General features: G+C 45.2%; 2 protein-coding genes across 7 annotated transcripts in view; one reads left to right on the forward strand and one right to left on the reverse strand.

The window, feature by feature from the left end:
* LOC139232442 (ras-specific guanine nucleotide-releasing factor RalGPS1-like) overlaps positions 1–18,803 on the reverse strand; it is a 1,066,646-nt gene that overhangs the window by 495,851 nt on the left and 551,992 nt on the right. The gene's annotated exons all lie outside the window — the stretch shown is intronic.
* Positions 1–18,803, forward strand: part of angptl2b (angiopoietin-like 2b) — a 63,870-nt gene that overhangs the window by 4,133 nt on the left and 40,934 nt on the right. For both annotated transcript variants that reach the window (XM_070862619.1, XM_070862620.1), the window contains exon 2: positions 15,809–16,660. In XM_070862619.1, coding sequence (XP_070718720.1) covers positions 15,874–16,660 — 787 coding nt within the window. In that variant the 5' untranslated portion in view covers positions 15,809–15,873. The remainder of the gene's footprint in view (positions 1–15,808; positions 16,661–18,803) is intronic.

The following is an 18,803-nucleotide window of genomic DNA, read 5'->3' on the forward strand; positions in this document are numbered from 1 at the left end:
TACACTCACTGGGTGATTCAGACTGGTGATACTTTTTTTTTTTAAACAATACAGGTCGAACCTCCCTTATCTGGCACCATCCCTCGTCCGTCACCATTCCTAGCCGCTCCGACATGAACAACTTGAAGTCCTGCCTCGCTACTGACTCCTGCAATCGTTGGCCTGATCCCGCGATCAACCGCTGCACCCCCTCCCTGCCCCCATGATCTCTCTGCCACACTCCCCTTGCCCAGTACCTGTACCATCCAATTTAACGTGACCTCCCCTCGTCCGGCAAAATCCATTATCCGGCACAGGCCAGGTCCCGAGGGTGCTGGGTAAGAGAGGTTCAACCTGTACATGTATAATGCAGCATGCACATCATGCATGGCTGCTTTCACCCAACTCGCCTGATTTAGGCGATATACAAGTGCAGAACAAGCTGAGTTACAGACTGTTCCGAATCAAAATTCCTGCCCTGTGTCCAAAGCACTAATTGTGGCTTGGTTCTGTTTGTATTGGAATTCTTCTTTAAATTTTCCATATAATAGGATGCCAGCGAAATTCTTTATCCTGAAGAGGCTCGGTTACAAACAAGGAAGGCAAAGCAATAAATGAAAGCACAGCTGAAAACCCGCCGACAATTTTTGAGAATTATTTTCCAAGATACACACGCTTTAAACCATAGAATGACTGAATTTAAAATGGACAAAACATTACCAGGTACCAAGCCCTTTCCAGTAAATCTCAATGCCACCCATTGACGCATTGTGCTTTCTTTAAATGTGGAAAGAAACAGTTTATTGTTTCACTAATTACATGTCCCTTGACATTATGAATGTTCAAAACACAGCAATGTTGCAATGTTCCACAAGAATATGTTGCTGGGCAACTTCCCTGAAACTGCTAAACTTTACTAAGGCATAAATTTAAAAATAAAGTTTTAGAAAGGACCACTCCAGATCACTGAAAAGCGATATTAGCCTCACACAAGGTGAGCACATCGTTTCCTTCTCCTGTTCTGGAATCAATAATTTTGCTGTTATACTGATGAAATAAAAGTTTGCTCTGTGGCACAATGTAGATTTAAATGCTGTAGTTGAAAAGTAATAACGTGCATTTATATACCACCTTTAACTCAAAAACATCCTAAGGCACTTCACCAAGGAGAAACGCAGCAGTGGGAATGTTTGGAGAGATGAGCGAAACCATGTACAGGTTGAACCTCTCTTACCCAGCACCCTCGGAACCTGGCCTGTGCCGGATAAGGGATTTTGCCGGACGAGGGGAGGTCACGTTAAATTGGATGGTACAGGTACTGATCAGTTTTAATGGTTAGGAGAGAGCCAACACGGCAGAAGGATTTAGGGAGTTGGTTCCAGACAGTAGGACTGAGGTAGTTAAAGCTTCTGGCAGAGGACAGAGTGAGTGAAATGAAGACCATGGGGGTTAGGGGATCAGGCTGAAGGAGGTTAGTGAAATGAAGAACGTGGGTTAGAGGATAAGGCTGGGTGCGCCCACAGAAAGATTTGCAGATGAGGATGAGAACATTAATGTGCTGGAGGTAAGGAGTCGATGGGTGATGGGTGAGCAAGGTTTATGCAGAACAGGACACAGGCAGATGGGTTTTGGGGCAAATTGAAGTTTCTGTAGGCAGTAGCTTGGGAGGACGACAAGGAGGAAATTTGAGCAGTCAAGTCGAGAGGTAACAAAACTGTGGACAATGGTTCTGGCAGAAAATCCTGTGAAAGTAAAACTGATTTTGAGATAGATATATGGTTTAAGCACAGCTTTGGGTCAAACAGGACTCAGAGGTGATGCATTTTCTGATGCAGCCTGAGTGGCAATCAATGGAGTGGGACAGCGCCAGTGACCAGGATGCAGAATTTTTGGTGTTCGCTGAATAAGGTGTCTTTTTCTTCCCAATATTCAACTGAAGGTGATTCATCCATTGAAGATTAGACAGGCAACAACACAGATGGAATTGACAGTGAGGGTGAGAAGATAGAGCTGGGGGAGATTAGCGTGACCGACCGTGTCAAATAGTGAACAGAGCACCAAGAGCGATGTTATGCCGTGCTCTCAGTCACACAGCATGCTACTGCTGTACTTGACCACGGTTTTGGGCCGGGCTGAACCCAGATTGAAAGGATTCGGATTTATGAGAGGGGAGCCACAGTGATGGTAGGCGACAAGGTGTTCAACAACCTTGGAGAGGAAGGGCTGAATAGAAATGGGCTAGTAATCCCTTGCTAATGAATCCAGCCTTGTTGTGCATTGCTGCTGTTGTAGAAAGCCGAAAGTGGCCGGGGGCGGGCGACAGGGAGGCTGGGGGCAGGCGACAGGGCGGAGACTGGGAGGCGACAGAGGGGTTGGGGGGGGAGGGGCTGAAAGGCTCCAGCCTAGAGTGACAATCAGTAGACACCTGGCAACTGCATGCCGCACATCTCTTATCTCGGAATTGGCTTCGTGCAATCTCTATTGAATTCAATGAGATCTGTGGGCTGGCATCAGTGTACAAAACAATGACCATGAAACACTTCTGTATTGTCACAAAATCCCAACTGGTTCACTGATGCCCTTCAGGATGGGTCATCATCATCATAGGCAGTCCCTCGGAATCCACTCTTAGCATGAGTTCTTAGGTGACTGAACAGTCCAATACGAGAGCCACAGTCTCGGTCACAGGTGGGAGGAAAGGGTAGGCGGGGAGTCTGATTTGCCACACACTCCTTCCGCTGCCTGCACTTGATTTCTGCATGCTCTCGGCGACGATACTCGAGGTGCTCAGTGCCCTCCCGGATGCGCTTCCTCCACTTAGGGCGGTCTTTGGCCGGGGACTCCCAGGTGTCAGTGGGGATGTCGCACTTTATCAGGGAGGCTTTGAGGGTGTCCTTGTAACGTTTCCTCTGCCCACCTTTGGCTGGTTTGCCGTGGACGAGTTCCAAGTAGAGCGCTTGCTTTGGGAGTCTCGTGTCTGGCATGCGAACCATGTGGCCTGCGGAGCTGATCAAGTGTGGTCAGTGCTTCAATGCTGGGGATGTTGGCCTGGTCGAGGATGCTAATATTGGTGCGTCTGTCCTCCCAAGGGATTTATAGGATCTTGCGGAAGCATCATTGATGGTATTTCTCCAGTGACTTGAGGTGTCTACTGTATATGGTCCATGTCTCTGAACCATATAGGCTGGCAGGTATTACTACAGCCCTGTAGACCATGATGACAGTTTTGAGGGCCTGGTCTTCAAACACTCTTTTCCTCAGGCGGCCGAAGGCTGCACTGGCGCATTGGAGGCGGTGTTGGATCTCGTCGTCGATGCCTGCTCTTGTTGATAGGAGGCTCCCGAGATATGGGAAGTGGTCCACGTTGTCCAGGGCCGCGCCGTGGATCTTGAGGGCAGTGCTGTGTGGTGAGGACAGGCTGGTGGATGACCTCTATCTTACAGATGTTTAGCATAAGGCCCATGCTTTTGTACGCCTCAACAAATACGCCAACTATGTCCTGGAGTTCAGCCTGTGTGTGTGCACAGACGCAGGCGTCATCCGCGTACTGTAGCTCGACGACAGAGATTGGGGTGGTCTTGGACCTGGCCTGGGGATGGCGAAGGTTGAACAGATTCCCACTGGTTCTGTAGTTTAGTTCCACTCCAGCAGGGAGCTTGTCACCTGAGGTGGATCATGGCAGTGAGGAAGATTGAGAAGAGGGTTGGGGTGATGATGTAGCCCTGCTTGACCCGGTTCGGACGTGGATTGGGTCTGTGATGGATCCGTTGGTAAGGATCATGGCCTGCATATCGTCGTGGAGCAGGCGGAGGATGGTGACGTACTTTTGGGGAGCATCCGAAACAGAGGACGACGCTCCATAGACCCTCGCGGTTGACAGTATCAAAGGCCTTTGTAAGGTCAAAGGCGGCCATGTATAAGGGCTGGCGCTGTTCCCTGCATTTTTCCTGCAGCTGTCGCACTGCAAAAGTCATGTCCGTTGTGCCCCAGAGGGGACGAAATCCGCACTGCGACTCTGGGAGGAGCTCCTCGGCAACAGGGAGAAGACGGTTGAGGAAGACTCGAGCGAAGACTTTCCCAGTGGCTGATAGCAGGGAGATTCCTCTGTAGTTGCCGCAGTCGGACTTGTCCCCTTTTTTAATGATGGTCATGATCACTGCATCTCCAAGATCTCCCGGCATGCTCTCCTTCCTCCAGATGAGAGAGATCAGGTCATGTATTCGTGCCAGCAGTACCTCTCCGCCATACTTCAGTGCCTCAGCAGGGATTCCGTCTGCTCCCGTAGCCTTGTTGTGGCTTTTTCTACCATATTTCAGGAAGGGTACTTACCATCTAATAGCCTTCGGTGGTGGGGGGGGGGGGGGGGGGGGGGGGAAAGAGGGAGGACTATCTGGATTGCTCTTCAAAAGAGCCTGCGCAGATTCGACAGGCCGAATGGCCTCCTTCGGTGATGCACTACTCTATGATTCTGTGATAAATGCAACTGTGACCGATTTGGAAAAATTACTCCTTATTTGCCAAACTTTTAAAGAAGTAACAAAGATGACACTGCCACTAAGGGTTACATTAAAAGCTCCTTCAGGTCAAAATACACCAGTGAATAACACGACCATCGTATTCCAGAGAATGTGGCTGGCTAACTGGGTGGCAAATTATTCCCTCACATCAAGATTCTGTGTTTGAGTCGTCTTCTGATGGGACGACCATCTTCTCTCTCTCTTCAAGGTGTCAAGATTCCAAATAAAATTAACTTGTGGATGTTACTCGTGGGGACTGTTCTACAGTTCAACGTTGCCAACAACGCCCCACAAACTTGCATTATTTTTTCATTCATACCGTTGACTGAATTGTGGTGCTCAGCACAGTGAGGAATGCGGGGGTTGAGCACCGATTGCCAGCTTCAAACACTGCGGGGTTACAGGAAGAAGATACTTTTACTGTGCCCCAACATGTCTTAGCACTAACCTTGGAAGAGCACATTCAGCTGCAACTGTATCACTCCGCCCCCCAATTCTGACACAGGCCACCTTTGTGACTTTTGAATCAAAATGCTATTTTAGTACCAATTGTGTCAAATTATGGGAACTTTTGTGCTGTGGGTATTAGGTGCTTGATGGAGACTACGAGGGTCATTTCTTGTAAAGAAAGACTAACGAAAGACTTGCATTTATATAGCGCCTTTCACGACCACCGGAGGTCTCAAAGCGCTTTACAGCCAATGAAGTACTTTTGGAGTGTGGTCGCTGTTGTAATGTAGGAAACAATTTGCGCACAGCAAGCTCTTCCAAACAGCAATGTGATAATGGCCAGATAAACTGTGTTTTTTTGTTATGCTGATTGAGGGATGAATATTGGCCAACGACAATATTAGAGAGGAGTCTTTCACTCAGCAGTCTGGGCTGGAATCCAACCTAGATCCCAGTGGTGAAAGAAGAGTGTTGTAACATGCTGTGCCTCACAGTTCTTACCAAATTGTGCTCTGACCCAGGCAGTTCACAAGGTCGGGTGATAAAGGAGACAGCACAGTAGGTACTGATGCAGTAGGTAGTGCTCTTCCGCGATCAGTGCGAGTAACTGTGGCCCTGAATTCGCGGCTCCGACAGGCGCGTACACGGGGGCCCCGCACATTCCGGGTTTAGGTATGCAAAGCGCGCGCGCCCAAACCCATAACTTGCAATCTATCAAGAATCCTCTTGACAGACCGCATACATCTGAAAGTAAAGAACCTCTGCGGGCGGAGAGTATTTGCGGCAATTTGCCCAACTCCTGCCCAGCGAATGTCCTTGAAGTGCTATTGGCTGAAAAAAGCAGGCGTAAGCCCTTGCTTTCATCAGCGTAAGACTTTTAAAGCACAGAATAATACAGTTTGAAAAATCCTGTCATAAGGCAAGTTTATTTTTAAACCCTTTAAAATATATATTTATTTTTCAAAAAATTAAATTTGTGTTTTAAATATTTAATTAACTTAAATTTTGATTAATTTTAAATATATGATTTTTAATTTTTTTAAATCTTAGGTACTTGTGTGATTTTGGGGTAATCCCATTTATACTTATGGTGGTTCCGTACACATGGAATCACCATAAGTATGAATGGGAATAGCCCATCTCTGATAGGTTGGGCCGGCCCATGTGATCCCAGTGATCCATACAAAGCGCATATGCTGCTGGGATACGTGGGCCTCTGCACAACCCTTTGCGCAGAGGCCCAGGACCAGTAGTCTCCGAAACTCCGGGTACAACAGGTACTTTTGTGGAAATCTTTGCGTCCAGGGGCATCCATCCGTGGAAAGCCTCCAACTGCAAATTCTTGGCCACTGTTAGGGAAGAGCAGAGGGAACACAGAAACATAGAAAATAGGTGCAGGAGTAGGCCATTCGACCCTTCGAGCCTGCACTACCATTCAATATCATGGCTGATCATGCAACTTCAGTACCCCATTCCTGCTTTCTTTCCATACCCCTTGATCCCTTTAGCTGTAAAGGCTACATCTAACTCCCTTTTGAATATATCCAACGAACTGGCCTCAACAACTTTCTGTGGTAGAGAATTCCACAGGTTCAAAATTCTCTGAGTGAAGAAGTTTCTCCTCATCTCGGTCCTAAATGGCTTACCTCTTATCCTTAGACTGTGACCCCTGGTTCTGGACTTCCCCAACATTGGAAACATTCTTCCTGCATCTAACCTGTCCAATCCCGTCAGAATTTTATATGTTTCTATGAGATCCCCTCTCATTCTTCTAAATTCCAGTGAATATAAGCCTAGTCGATCCAGTCTTTCTTCATATGTCAGTCCTGCCATCCCGGGAATCAGTCTGGTGAACCTTCGCTGCACTCCCTCAATAGCAAGAATGTCCTTCCTCAGATTAGGAGACCAAAACTGCACACAATACTCAAGGTGTGGTCCCACCAAGGCCCTGTACAGCTGCAGTAAGACCTCCCTGCTCCTATACTCAAATCCCCTTGCTATGAAGGCCAGCATGCCATTTGCTTTCTTTACTGTCTGCATGCCAACCTTCAATGACTGATGTACCATGACACCCAGGTCTTGTTGCACCTCCCCCTTTACTAATCTGTTACCATTCAGATAATATTCTGCCTTCCTGTTTTTGCCACCAAAGTGGATAACCTCACACTTATCCACATTATACTGCATCTGTCATGCATTTGCCCACTCGCCTAGCCTGTCCAAGTCCCCCTGGAGTCAGTCTACATCTCATTATTCTGTATTCAGCCCAGGAGTGCTTGATGCTGACACTGGGCAACCACAACAGTTTTCACCAGCACCAACACCCACCTCCTCACCGCTAACAAAACAGGACACTCATAAAATTAGAATTAAAATTAGAAAAAAAATCTAGTTTAAAAAGGGTGTCTCCATTTCCCAACAAGTCAAATTCTGTATGTGCTAAAGCGGAAAATATCAGTTACAAAATGCAGACACAAACTCGCACCATTACAGGAGTAAAATGTTGCTCCAAACACTTGAAACTTCCCATGCCAAAAATGTATTTATAAGCTATAGTAGAAGCATTCATATATCGCATGCTACGTGAGTATTAACAAGTCATTCCTAAGAAATTGTTCATTGCAAAATATCACATAATCGTTAGAGAAAATATAATTGTTTGAGACAACAAGTGGCATTTTCCCTCATTAACTATGAACAGGGGGAAGGGAATTCCAACCAATATTTGCTCTTCAAAATTCCATGGCAATCCACCGTAAATGTTGACGCAAGAGATTAAAGTCAATAAAGCAACAGGAGCCCTGGTTTAATTGATAGTAATTCTGCACTGTGCAAGACCATGAAAATATAAAATCACTTTCCAAATAAGCTAAAAGGCATGGCCATGCTACACCGATTGTGAAGATGTAATTGTTTTGAGTTTCTTGACCCGGGCTACTTTCTATTTTCCAAGAAATTATAAACAGCTTAAAGGCAAAACAAAATGTTCCCTTTGCCGAATCATTCCTTTTATAGGGATCAGTGGACTGGATCCCTGGCTTCAATCTCATTCATACTACTGGCATGACAGTCTCCTCTCCCTTCAGTGAGATTGACACCCAGGAGAGAGAAGTATCATGTCATTGCTATTGGCTGACTTCAAACCCACCCAAAGTTCAAAGGACAAATGTTGCCCAGACGCCAACCAAATGCCCTTTAATACAACAATCCATTCTCCATTGTGCAGACTTCAAAGTCAACATAGAAACATAGAAACATAGAAAATAGGTGCAGGAGCAGGCCATTCAGCCCTTCTAGCCTGCACCGCCATTCAATGAGTTCATGGCTGAACATGAAACTTCAGTACCCCCTTCCTGCTTTCTCGCCATAACCCTTGATCCCCCGAGTAGTAAGGACTTCATCTAACTCCCTTTTGAATATATTTAGTGAATTGGCCTCAACTACTTTCTGTGGTAGAGAATTCCACAGGTTCACCACTCTCTGGGTGAAGAAGTTTCTCCTCATCTCGGTCCTAAATGGCTTACCCCTTATCCTCAGACTGTGACCCCTGGTTCTGGACCTCCCCAACATTGGGAACATTCTTTCTGCATCTAACCTGTCTAAACCCGTCAGAATTTTAAACGTTTCTATGAGGTCCCCTCTCATTCTTCTGAACTCCAGTGAATACAAGCCCAATTGATCCAATCTTTCTTGATAGGTCAGTCCCGCCATCCCGGGAATCAGTCTGGTGAACCTTCGCTGCACTCCCTCAATAGCAAGAATGTCCTTCCTCAAGTTAGGAGACCAAAACTGTACACAATACTCCAGGTGTGGCCTCACCAAGGCCCTGTACAACTGTAGCAACACCTCCCTGCCCCTGTATTCAAATCCCCTCGCTATGAAGGCCAACATGCCATTTGCTTTCTTAACCGCCTGCTGTACCTGCATGCCAACCTTCAATGACTGATGTACCATGACACCCAGGTCTCGTTGCACCTTCCCTTTTCCTAATCTGTCACCATTCAGATAATAGTCTGTCTCTCTGTTTTTACCACCAAAGTGGATAACCTCACATTTATCCACATTATACTTCATCTGCCATGCATTCGCCCACTCACCTAACCTATCCAAGTCACTCTGCAGCCTAATAGCATCCTCCTCGCAGCTCACACTGCCACCCAACTTAGTATCATCCGCAAATTTGGAGATACTGCATTTAATCCCCTCGTCTAAATCATTAATGTACAATGTAAACAGCTGGGGCCCCAGCACAGAACCTTGCGGCACTCCACTAGTCACTGCCTGCCATTCTGAAAAGTACCCGTTTACTCCTACTCTTTGCTTCCTGTCTGACAACCAGTTCTCAATCCACGTCAGCACACTACCCCCAATCCCATGTGCTTTAACTTTGCACATTAATCTCTTGTGTGGGACCTTGTCGAAAGCCTTCTGAAAGTCCAAATATACCACATCAACTGGTTCTCCTTTGTCCACTTTACTGGAAACATCCTCAAAAAATTCCAGAAGATTTGTCAAGCATGATTTCCCTTTCACAAATCCATGCTGACTTGGACCTATCATGTCACCATTTTCCAGATGCACTGCTATGACATCCTTAATAATTGATTCCATCATTTTACCCACTACTGAGGTCAGGCTGACCGGTCTATAATTCCCTGTTTTCTCTCTCCCTCCTTTTTTAAAAAGTGGGGTTACATTGGCTACCCTCCACTCCATAGGAACTGATCCAGAGTCAATGGAATGTTGGAAAATGACTGTCAATGCATCCGCTATTTCCAAGGCCACCTCCTTAAGTACTCTAGGATGCAGGCCATCAGGCCCTGGGGATTTATCTGCCTTCAATCCCATCAATTTCCCCAACACAATTTCCCGACTAATAAAGATTTCCCTCAGTTCCTCTTCCTTACTAGACCCTCTGACCCCTTTTATATCCGGAAGGTTGTTTGTATCCTCCTTAGTGAATACCGAACCAAAGTACTTGTTCAATTGATCCGCCATTTCTTTGTTCCCCGTTATGACTTCCCCTGATTCTGACTGCAGGGGACCTACGTTTGTCTTCACCAACCTTTTTCTCTTTACATACCTATAGAAACTTTTGCAATCCGCCTTAATGTTCCCTGCAAGCTTCTTCTCGTACTCCATTTTCCCTGTCCTAATCAAACCCTTTGTCCTCCTCTGCTGAGTTCTAAATTTCTCCCAGTCCCCAGGTTCGCTGCTATTTCTGGCCAATTTGTATGCCACTTCCTTGGCTTTAATACTATCCCTGATTTCCCTAGATAGCCACGGTTGAGCCACCTTCCCCTTTTTATTTTTACGCCAGACAGGAATGTACAATTGTTGTACTTCATCCATGCGGTCTCTAAATGTCTGCCATTGCCCATCCACAGTCAACCCCCTAAGTATCATTCGCCAATCTATCCTAGCCAATTCTCGCCTCATACCTTCAAAGTTACCCTTCTTTAAGTTCTGGACCATGGTCTCTGAATTTACTGTTTCATTCTCCATCCTAATGCAGAATTCCACCATATTATGGTCACTCTTCCCCAAGGGGCCTCGCACAATGAGATTGCTAATTAATCCTCTCTCATTACACAACACCCAGTCTAAGATGGCCTCCCCCCTAGTTGGTTCCTCAACATATTGGTCTAGAAAACCATCCCTTATGCACTCCAGGAAATCCTCCTCCACCGTATTGCTTCCAGTTTGGCTAGCCCAATCTATGTGCATATTAAAGTCACCCATTATAACTGCTACACCTTTATTGCATGCACCCCTAATTTCCTGTTTGATGCCCTCCCCAACATCCCTATTACTGTTTGGAGGTCTGTACACAACTCCTACTAACGTTTTTTGCCCTTTGGTGTTCTGCAGCTCTACCCATATAGATTCCACATCATCCAAGCTAATGTCTTTCCTAACTATTGCATTAATCTCCTCTTTAACCAGCAATGCTACCCCACCTCCTTTTCCTTTTATTCTATCCTTCCTGAATGTTGAATACCCCTGAATGTTGAGTTCCCAGCCCTGATCATCCTGGAGCCACGTCTCCGTAATCCCAATCACATCATATTTGTTAACATCTATTTGCACAATTAATTCATCCACCTTATTGCGGATACTCCTTGCATTAAGACACAAAGCCTTCAGGCTTGTTTTATTAACACCCTTTGTCCTTTTAGAATTTTGCTGCCTATCCTTAATAAACGCTTTAAACGGAATGGGAATGACAAGTCCAGCAGTTATGATGGAATGCTGCGCTAACTATAAAAACCTCTATTGTTTCAATTGAACAAAAACGTTATAGTTTCCCTTAAAATTTTCAAATCTAACAATTCTGCACACAATACAGTAGGTACACATGTACTCCTCTTAACACAGGAGATGGCAAATGCAAGAATATAAAATTCCAGTATCGCAGCTGTAGGTGTAACTTTTCGCAAAAAAAATACATAAAGTCTACTAAAAAAAAAACTTGCATTGGCTAGTTTCAACTGATCTCTCCCAAGACTGGTCAGATTCCCATTCGAGAAAACGCCCATCTCTAATCCCATTCCAATAGAGCAAACGCTGTAGAATGCAGAAAGAACAACTCGGTGCAAGACACTCGCTCCCTTTGCACAAACATTCCCATTGTCACGTCCATTAAAATCTCCGCACCGCTCCACTCTTCCTTCCAAGAGTCCCATGTGCATGTGCCCCCAAGATCATATTTTTCCGTGAGCAGGTGCTCTGTCTGCAAAATGATTGCTCAAATGTTCCCAGAAGCTCATTCCCGGAATGGAATTCTCACTAAAACAGTTTAAAACATTTCTGGGGTCTGGGAGTTATTAAGCTATCCACTTTTTATAAAGAGTTGTGTTAAATGGTAGTAACAGAGGAATTACACTGACACGCACTGTTCTTTACAACATACACCCCTCGGTTATAATCACTACCAAAAATATACCCTTTTAATGGACTGGAAAGACAGATATATTTTTAAATATAGGCTTTTTTTTCTCCCTGAAGCAAGTTTTGGATTGCTTCACTCCTTCCCCGAGACTCCAAGTTAATTTCAGCATCTCTCCCTCAGATTTCTCCCTCGGACTAAAAGGTACAAATTCTATACTCTCCGAGCAAATTAGTTGCTTGCTGAGTTTATAAACCAATCAAGAAACAGCCAGCAAAGTACAGCTTGAATTAAACATCTGGTTATGCTGGTCTCTCACCCTCACATATAAACGTTTATCTCTTTGCTATTACCGTTAAATCTTAGCACAATACGGCTAAACCTCCATTTTGCAGATGTTCAAGATGGCGACCAAACATCGCTAAAGATGCATGGAAGCGGAGGAATCGCAAGCCAAATTTTGAACAAACAAGCTGTGGAAATATTCTCTCCATAACTACAAAGTGCTATTGCCATTAAGGTCTTTGGGAGGGGGGGGGGGGAGAAAGAGAGAAGAGGGGTTAACATCATCATCATCATCATCATAGACAGTCCCTCGAAATCGAGGAAGACTTGCTTTTGAGGGGGGGTGGGGGGTGGTAAACAGTATGTAAATGAGACAAGCACATGCACCAACAGATTCAGAACTGTTAACAAAAGTTGAGGCATTCGTCCTCCTATTCAGAATAGCTGTTCTATAACCTTATGTAGAACTCTGAGCCCTGTTTATCTGTCCATTTTTCACCAGTTGCATTTGCCCTCTGTGCATGACTGGGTTGTAAAAGGCCACGAATAATTTAAAACAGTCAACCAATGTAAATTAAGAAAACAATGGAGTATTTAACCATTGACGCACATATCAAAATTTCACAAAAAATATCCTCTAGTGTGCAGTATATTGAAAGAACATATCCCAGACCTGCAGCACGACATCTGAAGAGAGCATGATATGAACTTGGCCGATTAGTATCTGTAAGACTATCGATACGTTTTTACATTGTTTTTAATATAAAATGAAGACAGAAGAGGTAGTGTAGGCAGAATTGGTTTAAACTAGGTTGATTTCGGGGATGAGGGGGTTGACTTATGAGGAAAGGTTGAGTAGGTTGGGCCTCTACTCATTGGAATTCAGAAGAATGAGAGGTGATGTTATCGAAACGTATAAGATTATGAGGGGGCTTGACAAGGTGGATGCAGAGAGGATGTTTCCATTGGTGGGAGAGACTAGAACTAGAGGGCATGATCTTAGGATAAAGGGCTGCCCATTTAGAACTGAGATGAGGAGAAATTTCTTCTCTGAGGGTTGTAAATCTGTGGAATTCGCTGCCTCAGAGAGCTGTGGAGGCTGGGAAGTCAGAAATAGACAGTTTCTTAAACGATAAGGAGTTATGGGGAGCGGGCAGAGAAATGGAGCCGAGTCCATGATCAGATCAGCCATGATCTTGTTGAATGGCGGAGCAGGCTCGAGGGGCCTTATGGCCTCCTACTATTCCTATTTATGTTCTTAAGTAAACTTTATGCTTGCAGATTCTATCGTGTGATCACCATGACACTCCTGGATAAAGTCGTAGTTCAGGAAGAGCAGAGATAGAAAGCAATGGTTGCTGAGATAACATTGGAGGAGGAGGATCAATTAATTTAGACAACTGAACAGGATATTGATGAAGATTAGGCCCTGGTGGTTGTGTGTTCAGCAATCTGTTTGATGACCGAAGAGTCACAAAATGCTCCACAAAGTTCAACGCAGCAAGAGTTAAACAATATGTGCTTCTTTTTAAAATGGTATTAAAGGTGGCAGGAAAGCAAAACTCAGTTAGGAACTTATTTTCAAGGCGAGGTTCTGTGAATGGTCTGGTCAGGCACTCGCTCACCATTTCCAGGGAGTTCTATACACAACAAGTTTCTAGACATGGTGGGTACTGCTCTGTTTGAAGTCAGGTGAATATTTTGAAATGAAAATGAATGAAGTTAATTGTCAGACCTATTACTGTCTCTATCTTTCACAAATCTGTTACTAAAAGAATAAGGGTTATCCAACAACAATGACTTGTATTAATATAGTGCCTTTAAGGTAGTGAAACATCCCCAGGCGCTTCACAGGAGTATTATGAGACAAATAAATTTGACACCAAGCTCATGGAGAAATTAGGGTAGATGACTAAAAGCTTGGTCAAAGAGCTTCTTGAAGGAGGAAAGAATGGTAGAGAGGTGGAGGGGTTTAAGCAGGAAGTTCCAGAGCTTGGGGCCTAGGCAACAGAAGGCACGGCCACCGATGGTTGAGCGATTATAATCAGGGATGCTCACGGGGGCATATTTTGAGGAGCGCAGACATCTCGGAGGGTTGTGGGGCTGGAGGAGATTACAGAGATAGGGAGGGGTGAGGCCATGGAGGGATTTGAAAACAAGGATGCGAATTTGGAAATTGAGGCGTTCCTTAACCAGGAGCCAATGTAGGTCAGCGAGCACAGGGGTGAGGGTGAATTGGACTTGGTGTGAGTTAGGACACGGGCAGCCGAGTTTTGGATCACCTCCAGTTTACGTAGGGTAGAATGTGGGAGGCCAGCCAGGAGTGCGTTGGAATAGTCAAGTCGAGAGATAATATAGGCATGGATGAGGGTTTCAGCAGCAGATGAGCTGAGGCAAGGGCGGAGGCGGGCGATGTTACGGAGGTGGAAATAGGTGCTCTCAGTTATGCTGTGGATGTGTGGTCGAAAGCTCATTTCAGGGTCAAATATTACACCAAATACCCAATTCCAGTTTCAGTGCAGTTACTCTGCAAGCTGCATGTATAAATGAAGAGGATTGAGGCCACATGTAGGACCAGGCGACTGCCAGCACCAGCCTGTCCATACCGGCAGTCCCCATGGGCAGAACCAAGTCAGGATGACCCAGACTGGAGGCAAACACTGACAGCTGTCCCAAGTTAAATCTGGTTGGAAATTTGAATCATGCCGCTCACCAGCTTGATACGAATCTTGAGCTTTCCAGTGAACTGTACCAAAAACAAGACACTGAAGTTTGTATCTTTCTGTATGACGGAGATAAACACAATCCTGAGTGCTCTGAACAGTTATACTGCAAATTTACAATGAGCATGAATCTATATCTATAGTATAAACAGAACATGTCTGTATTTGTATAAGAGAGAGGCGGTAACAACTGGGTCTGACTAATAGAAACATAGAAAATAGGTGCAGGAGTAGGCCATTCGGCCCTTTGAGCCTGCACCACCATTCAATAAGATTATGGCTGATCATTCACCTCAGTGCCCCTTTCCTGCTTGCTCTCCATACCCCTTGATCCCTTTAGCCGTCAGGGCCATATCTAACTCCCTCTTGAATATATCCAATGAACTGGCATCAACAACTCTCTGCGGTAGAGAATTCCACAGGTTAACAACTCTCCGAGTGAAAAAGTTTCTCCTCATCTCAGTCCTAAATGGCTTACCCCTTATCCTTCGACTATGTCCCCTGATTCTGGACTTCCCCAACATCGGGAACATTCTCCGTGCATCTAAACTGTCCCGTCCCGTCAGAATTTTATATGTTTCTATGAAATCCCCTCTCATCCTTCTAAACTCCAGTGAATACAGGCCCAGTCAATCCAATCTCTCCTCATATGTCAGTCCTGTCATCCCGGGAATCGGTCTGGTGAACCTTCGCTGCACTCCCTCAATAGCAAGAATGTCCTAATATTAATAGATATTGTGTAGCCTGTGTAAGTAACATTAAGCTGAGGACATATTTGTCTGGATTTGTAGACAGCAAAATTCTATTTGGGTAAAGATAGTTTTCATCAAGTGAAGGTAGTTGTTAAATTTTATGACCAACAATGTAAAGGAAGAATGACTGTTGAACATTAATCTACAACATTCTTTTGAAGAGTTTCCCTTGAATATTTTATTCATGTTCTCTTTTCCCCCATGCCGTTTCAGAATTGACGTTAATAATCATCATTACTCTGTCTCGCTAACAGAGGATATACACCCATAGAAACACCATGAAGAAACTGACTCTTGTAATCTTGTTTACACTGGTGGAGCTCGCGGTGAGCGTTGACAAAGTGGAGGAATTTCAGGCGAGCGAGGAAAATGAGAAGCAGGAATTCATCTACACGAACCGATACAAGCGCGCCACAGTGTCGATGGAGAACAAGTGCTCGTACACCTTTATTGTGCCCCAGCAGAAGGTTACGGGCGCCATCTGTGTGAACTCAAAGCCCGATTTGGTGTTGGAGAGCCGGGTCAACAAACAAGAGCTGGAAGTGATCAACAGCGAACTTCTGAAACAGAAGAGGCAGATCGAGAGCTTGCAGCAGCTGGTCGAGGTCGACGGCGGGGTGGTGAATGAAGTCAAGCTGCTGCGGAAGGAGAGCCGGAACATGAACTCGCGGGTCACGCAGCTCTACATGCAGCTCTTGCACGAGATCATTCGCAAGCGGGACAATGCCCTCGAGGTCTCCCAGCTGGAGAACAAAATTCTCAACCAGACGGCGGAGATGATGCAGCTCTCAAATCGCTACAGGGACCTGGAGCACAAGTACCAGCACTTGGCCTCACTGGCAAACAACCAGACCTATCTCATCGCGCAGCTGGAGGCACGATGCCAGCTGCTGCCCGTTGCCAGACCCATGCAGCCACCGCCGCAGAAACGCAAAATCAACCTAATTACAACCAATGAGATCCAGCGGGATCAGAACCATCAGGACAGACGCCAACTGGCACTGAACCTACTGCCCACCATGCCAGCGGCTCCTTCTAACATGCCCCCCACAAATACACCGTCTGGTAAGTGAACTGCAAAGATGCACTGTGGCGATGATGTGGAGTGGCTTTTAAAGACTGAATTTTGCGTGCGAGTGCAGGTAACATGTCTCAGGAAAACGTAGACAAGCGTTGACGCTGAAAAATGTCGAACGGAAGACAATTAGTTTGATAATGAATCGCGTCTCAGCTTTTATCCAAGCTTAAAGCTTCGGACTGCACAAAACAGCATCTACACAGACCGCCACTTCACATGATAAAATAATCCTGTTAGTTCCGGTTAAATTACAAAGAAATTAAAGCTCATGTGTTCCTTCAACTTGTGATGGGAGGGAGAATAAATATACCTAGTAGGGAGGGAGCCAAAGTATACTTTGCTATTCAACAACAACTTGTATTTATATAGTGCCTTTAACATAGTGAAATGTCCCAAGGCGCTTCACAGGAGTATTGAGATGAAAAATTCATAAAATATTCAAGGTGGGTATCTGTAGTGCATGCAGCTGTGAGTATGCTGACAGGTTTGTAGAGCTGTTGCAGTGAGTGGCTTAGCTAGTCACGTGATGGTCACAAGACTCAATAAAACCCCAGCCAGTTGGGTCTAGTTCATCCACGATGAGGTATGCAGTTATGAGCCTACTGGATGTGCAGTGTGATTATTAAACCTTTGTTAATAAACCAACTAGTTCTTAATAGCAATGAGTTGCTATGAATTCTTAAGCAAAGAACCCATGAAGCAAATACATTACAGCATCCATATTTGGTTTTAACAATGAGCAAGAGGAACCAGAGAGCACCACAGCATGAAGTTAGTAACAGAAACAACAAGAGATGACCGATCACTTTTCTGGCCGGCATTAGAAGTTTACCTTGGAATACAGAGCACCGATTCCGGATAAAGTAGGAATGGAGATTGGTAGACAACAATTTACAGAAAATGATCAACATTGCCCAAGATGTTGGGGCTCGAAACTGCTTTTTTATGCATTCAAATAGGCCCATCATTTCAGTTTATTCAGAAAATACTCGTAATTTAAAAAGCACTCTCAATCTCTTGCCTCTAACACTTTGTCGGGCATTTTCGGACCGGTGTTAAGACTGAGCACAGTTGAAGTCCTGTGCCTTGTTTAGACAATCCTCGACCATTTAATAACGCAAGGGTTGTCCCATGCTTTGGAGCCGGGAAGCAAATACCTGTACCAAAACCAGCCCCATACACAAAATAGTCATGTCCCCGTGTGTAAAAACTGCAAAACCCCACACACAAAATAATGGTACCATGCACAGAAAAACTGAGACGTCCCACACACACAAAATGCCGACGTTCCTGTAGAGAAACATAGAAAATAGGTGCAGGAGTAGGCCATTCGGCCCTTCGAGCCTGCACCACCATTCAATATGATCATGGCTGATCATTTTTGCAACTTCAGTACCATTCCTGCTTTCTCACCATATCCCGTGATCCCTTTAGCCGTAAGGGCCACATCTAACTCCCTTTTGAATATATGTAACGAACTGGCCTCCACAACTTTCTGTGGTAGAGAATTCCACAGGTTCACCACTCTCTGGGTGAAGAAGTTTCTCCTCATCTCGGTCCTAAATGGCTTACCCCTTATCCTTAGACTCTGACACCTGGTATACAAAAGACAGGCTCTCTGTATACACCAGTAACCCCTCTGTTGTTCCAATCGCCTAAATACAGAACAACACAGGCTCTCCTCCTATTCCCACCATCCTCACTCCCATTCTTTATTTCCCTTCTCCTCACTGCCATCCTCCCTTCTCTTCTCCAAAGCTTGAAAGCAAGTCTCGGCCTGACTGCTTTAAACTGCACAAGTTAGACTTTGTGCGTTGAACACGAGAAGCAGCATGGGCCGACTGAAACAAGGTCAGCCGCCTGTTGGACACTGCCACTAAAAAGTGTGTGCAAAACTTGCACAAAGGTAACGTGGCTTTTAATTTTAGTTCCGATTTCTAAACGTGACTTTCGACTTTTATTGCAGTTATCTAAAAGTCCCGTTAACATTGGTGCCAGTTATGGGTTGCTTGTTCATCTGGCACAGCATTCAGCACAAGAGCTGGCCAGTAACTGAGGACTGACCCTGTTGTTCCAAAGATTCATTGGCTCATTTATTCTTATGAACAAATGTGTTCTTGGGGGAGTTTT

This window comes from Pristiophorus japonicus, chromosome 20 (genome assembly GCF_044704955.1).
Source record: "Pristiophorus japonicus isolate sPriJap1 chromosome 20, sPriJap1.hap1, whole genome shotgun sequence".
Classification (NCBI taxonomy): Eukaryota; Metazoa; Chordata; class Chondrichthyes; family Pristiophoridae; genus Pristiophorus; species Pristiophorus japonicus.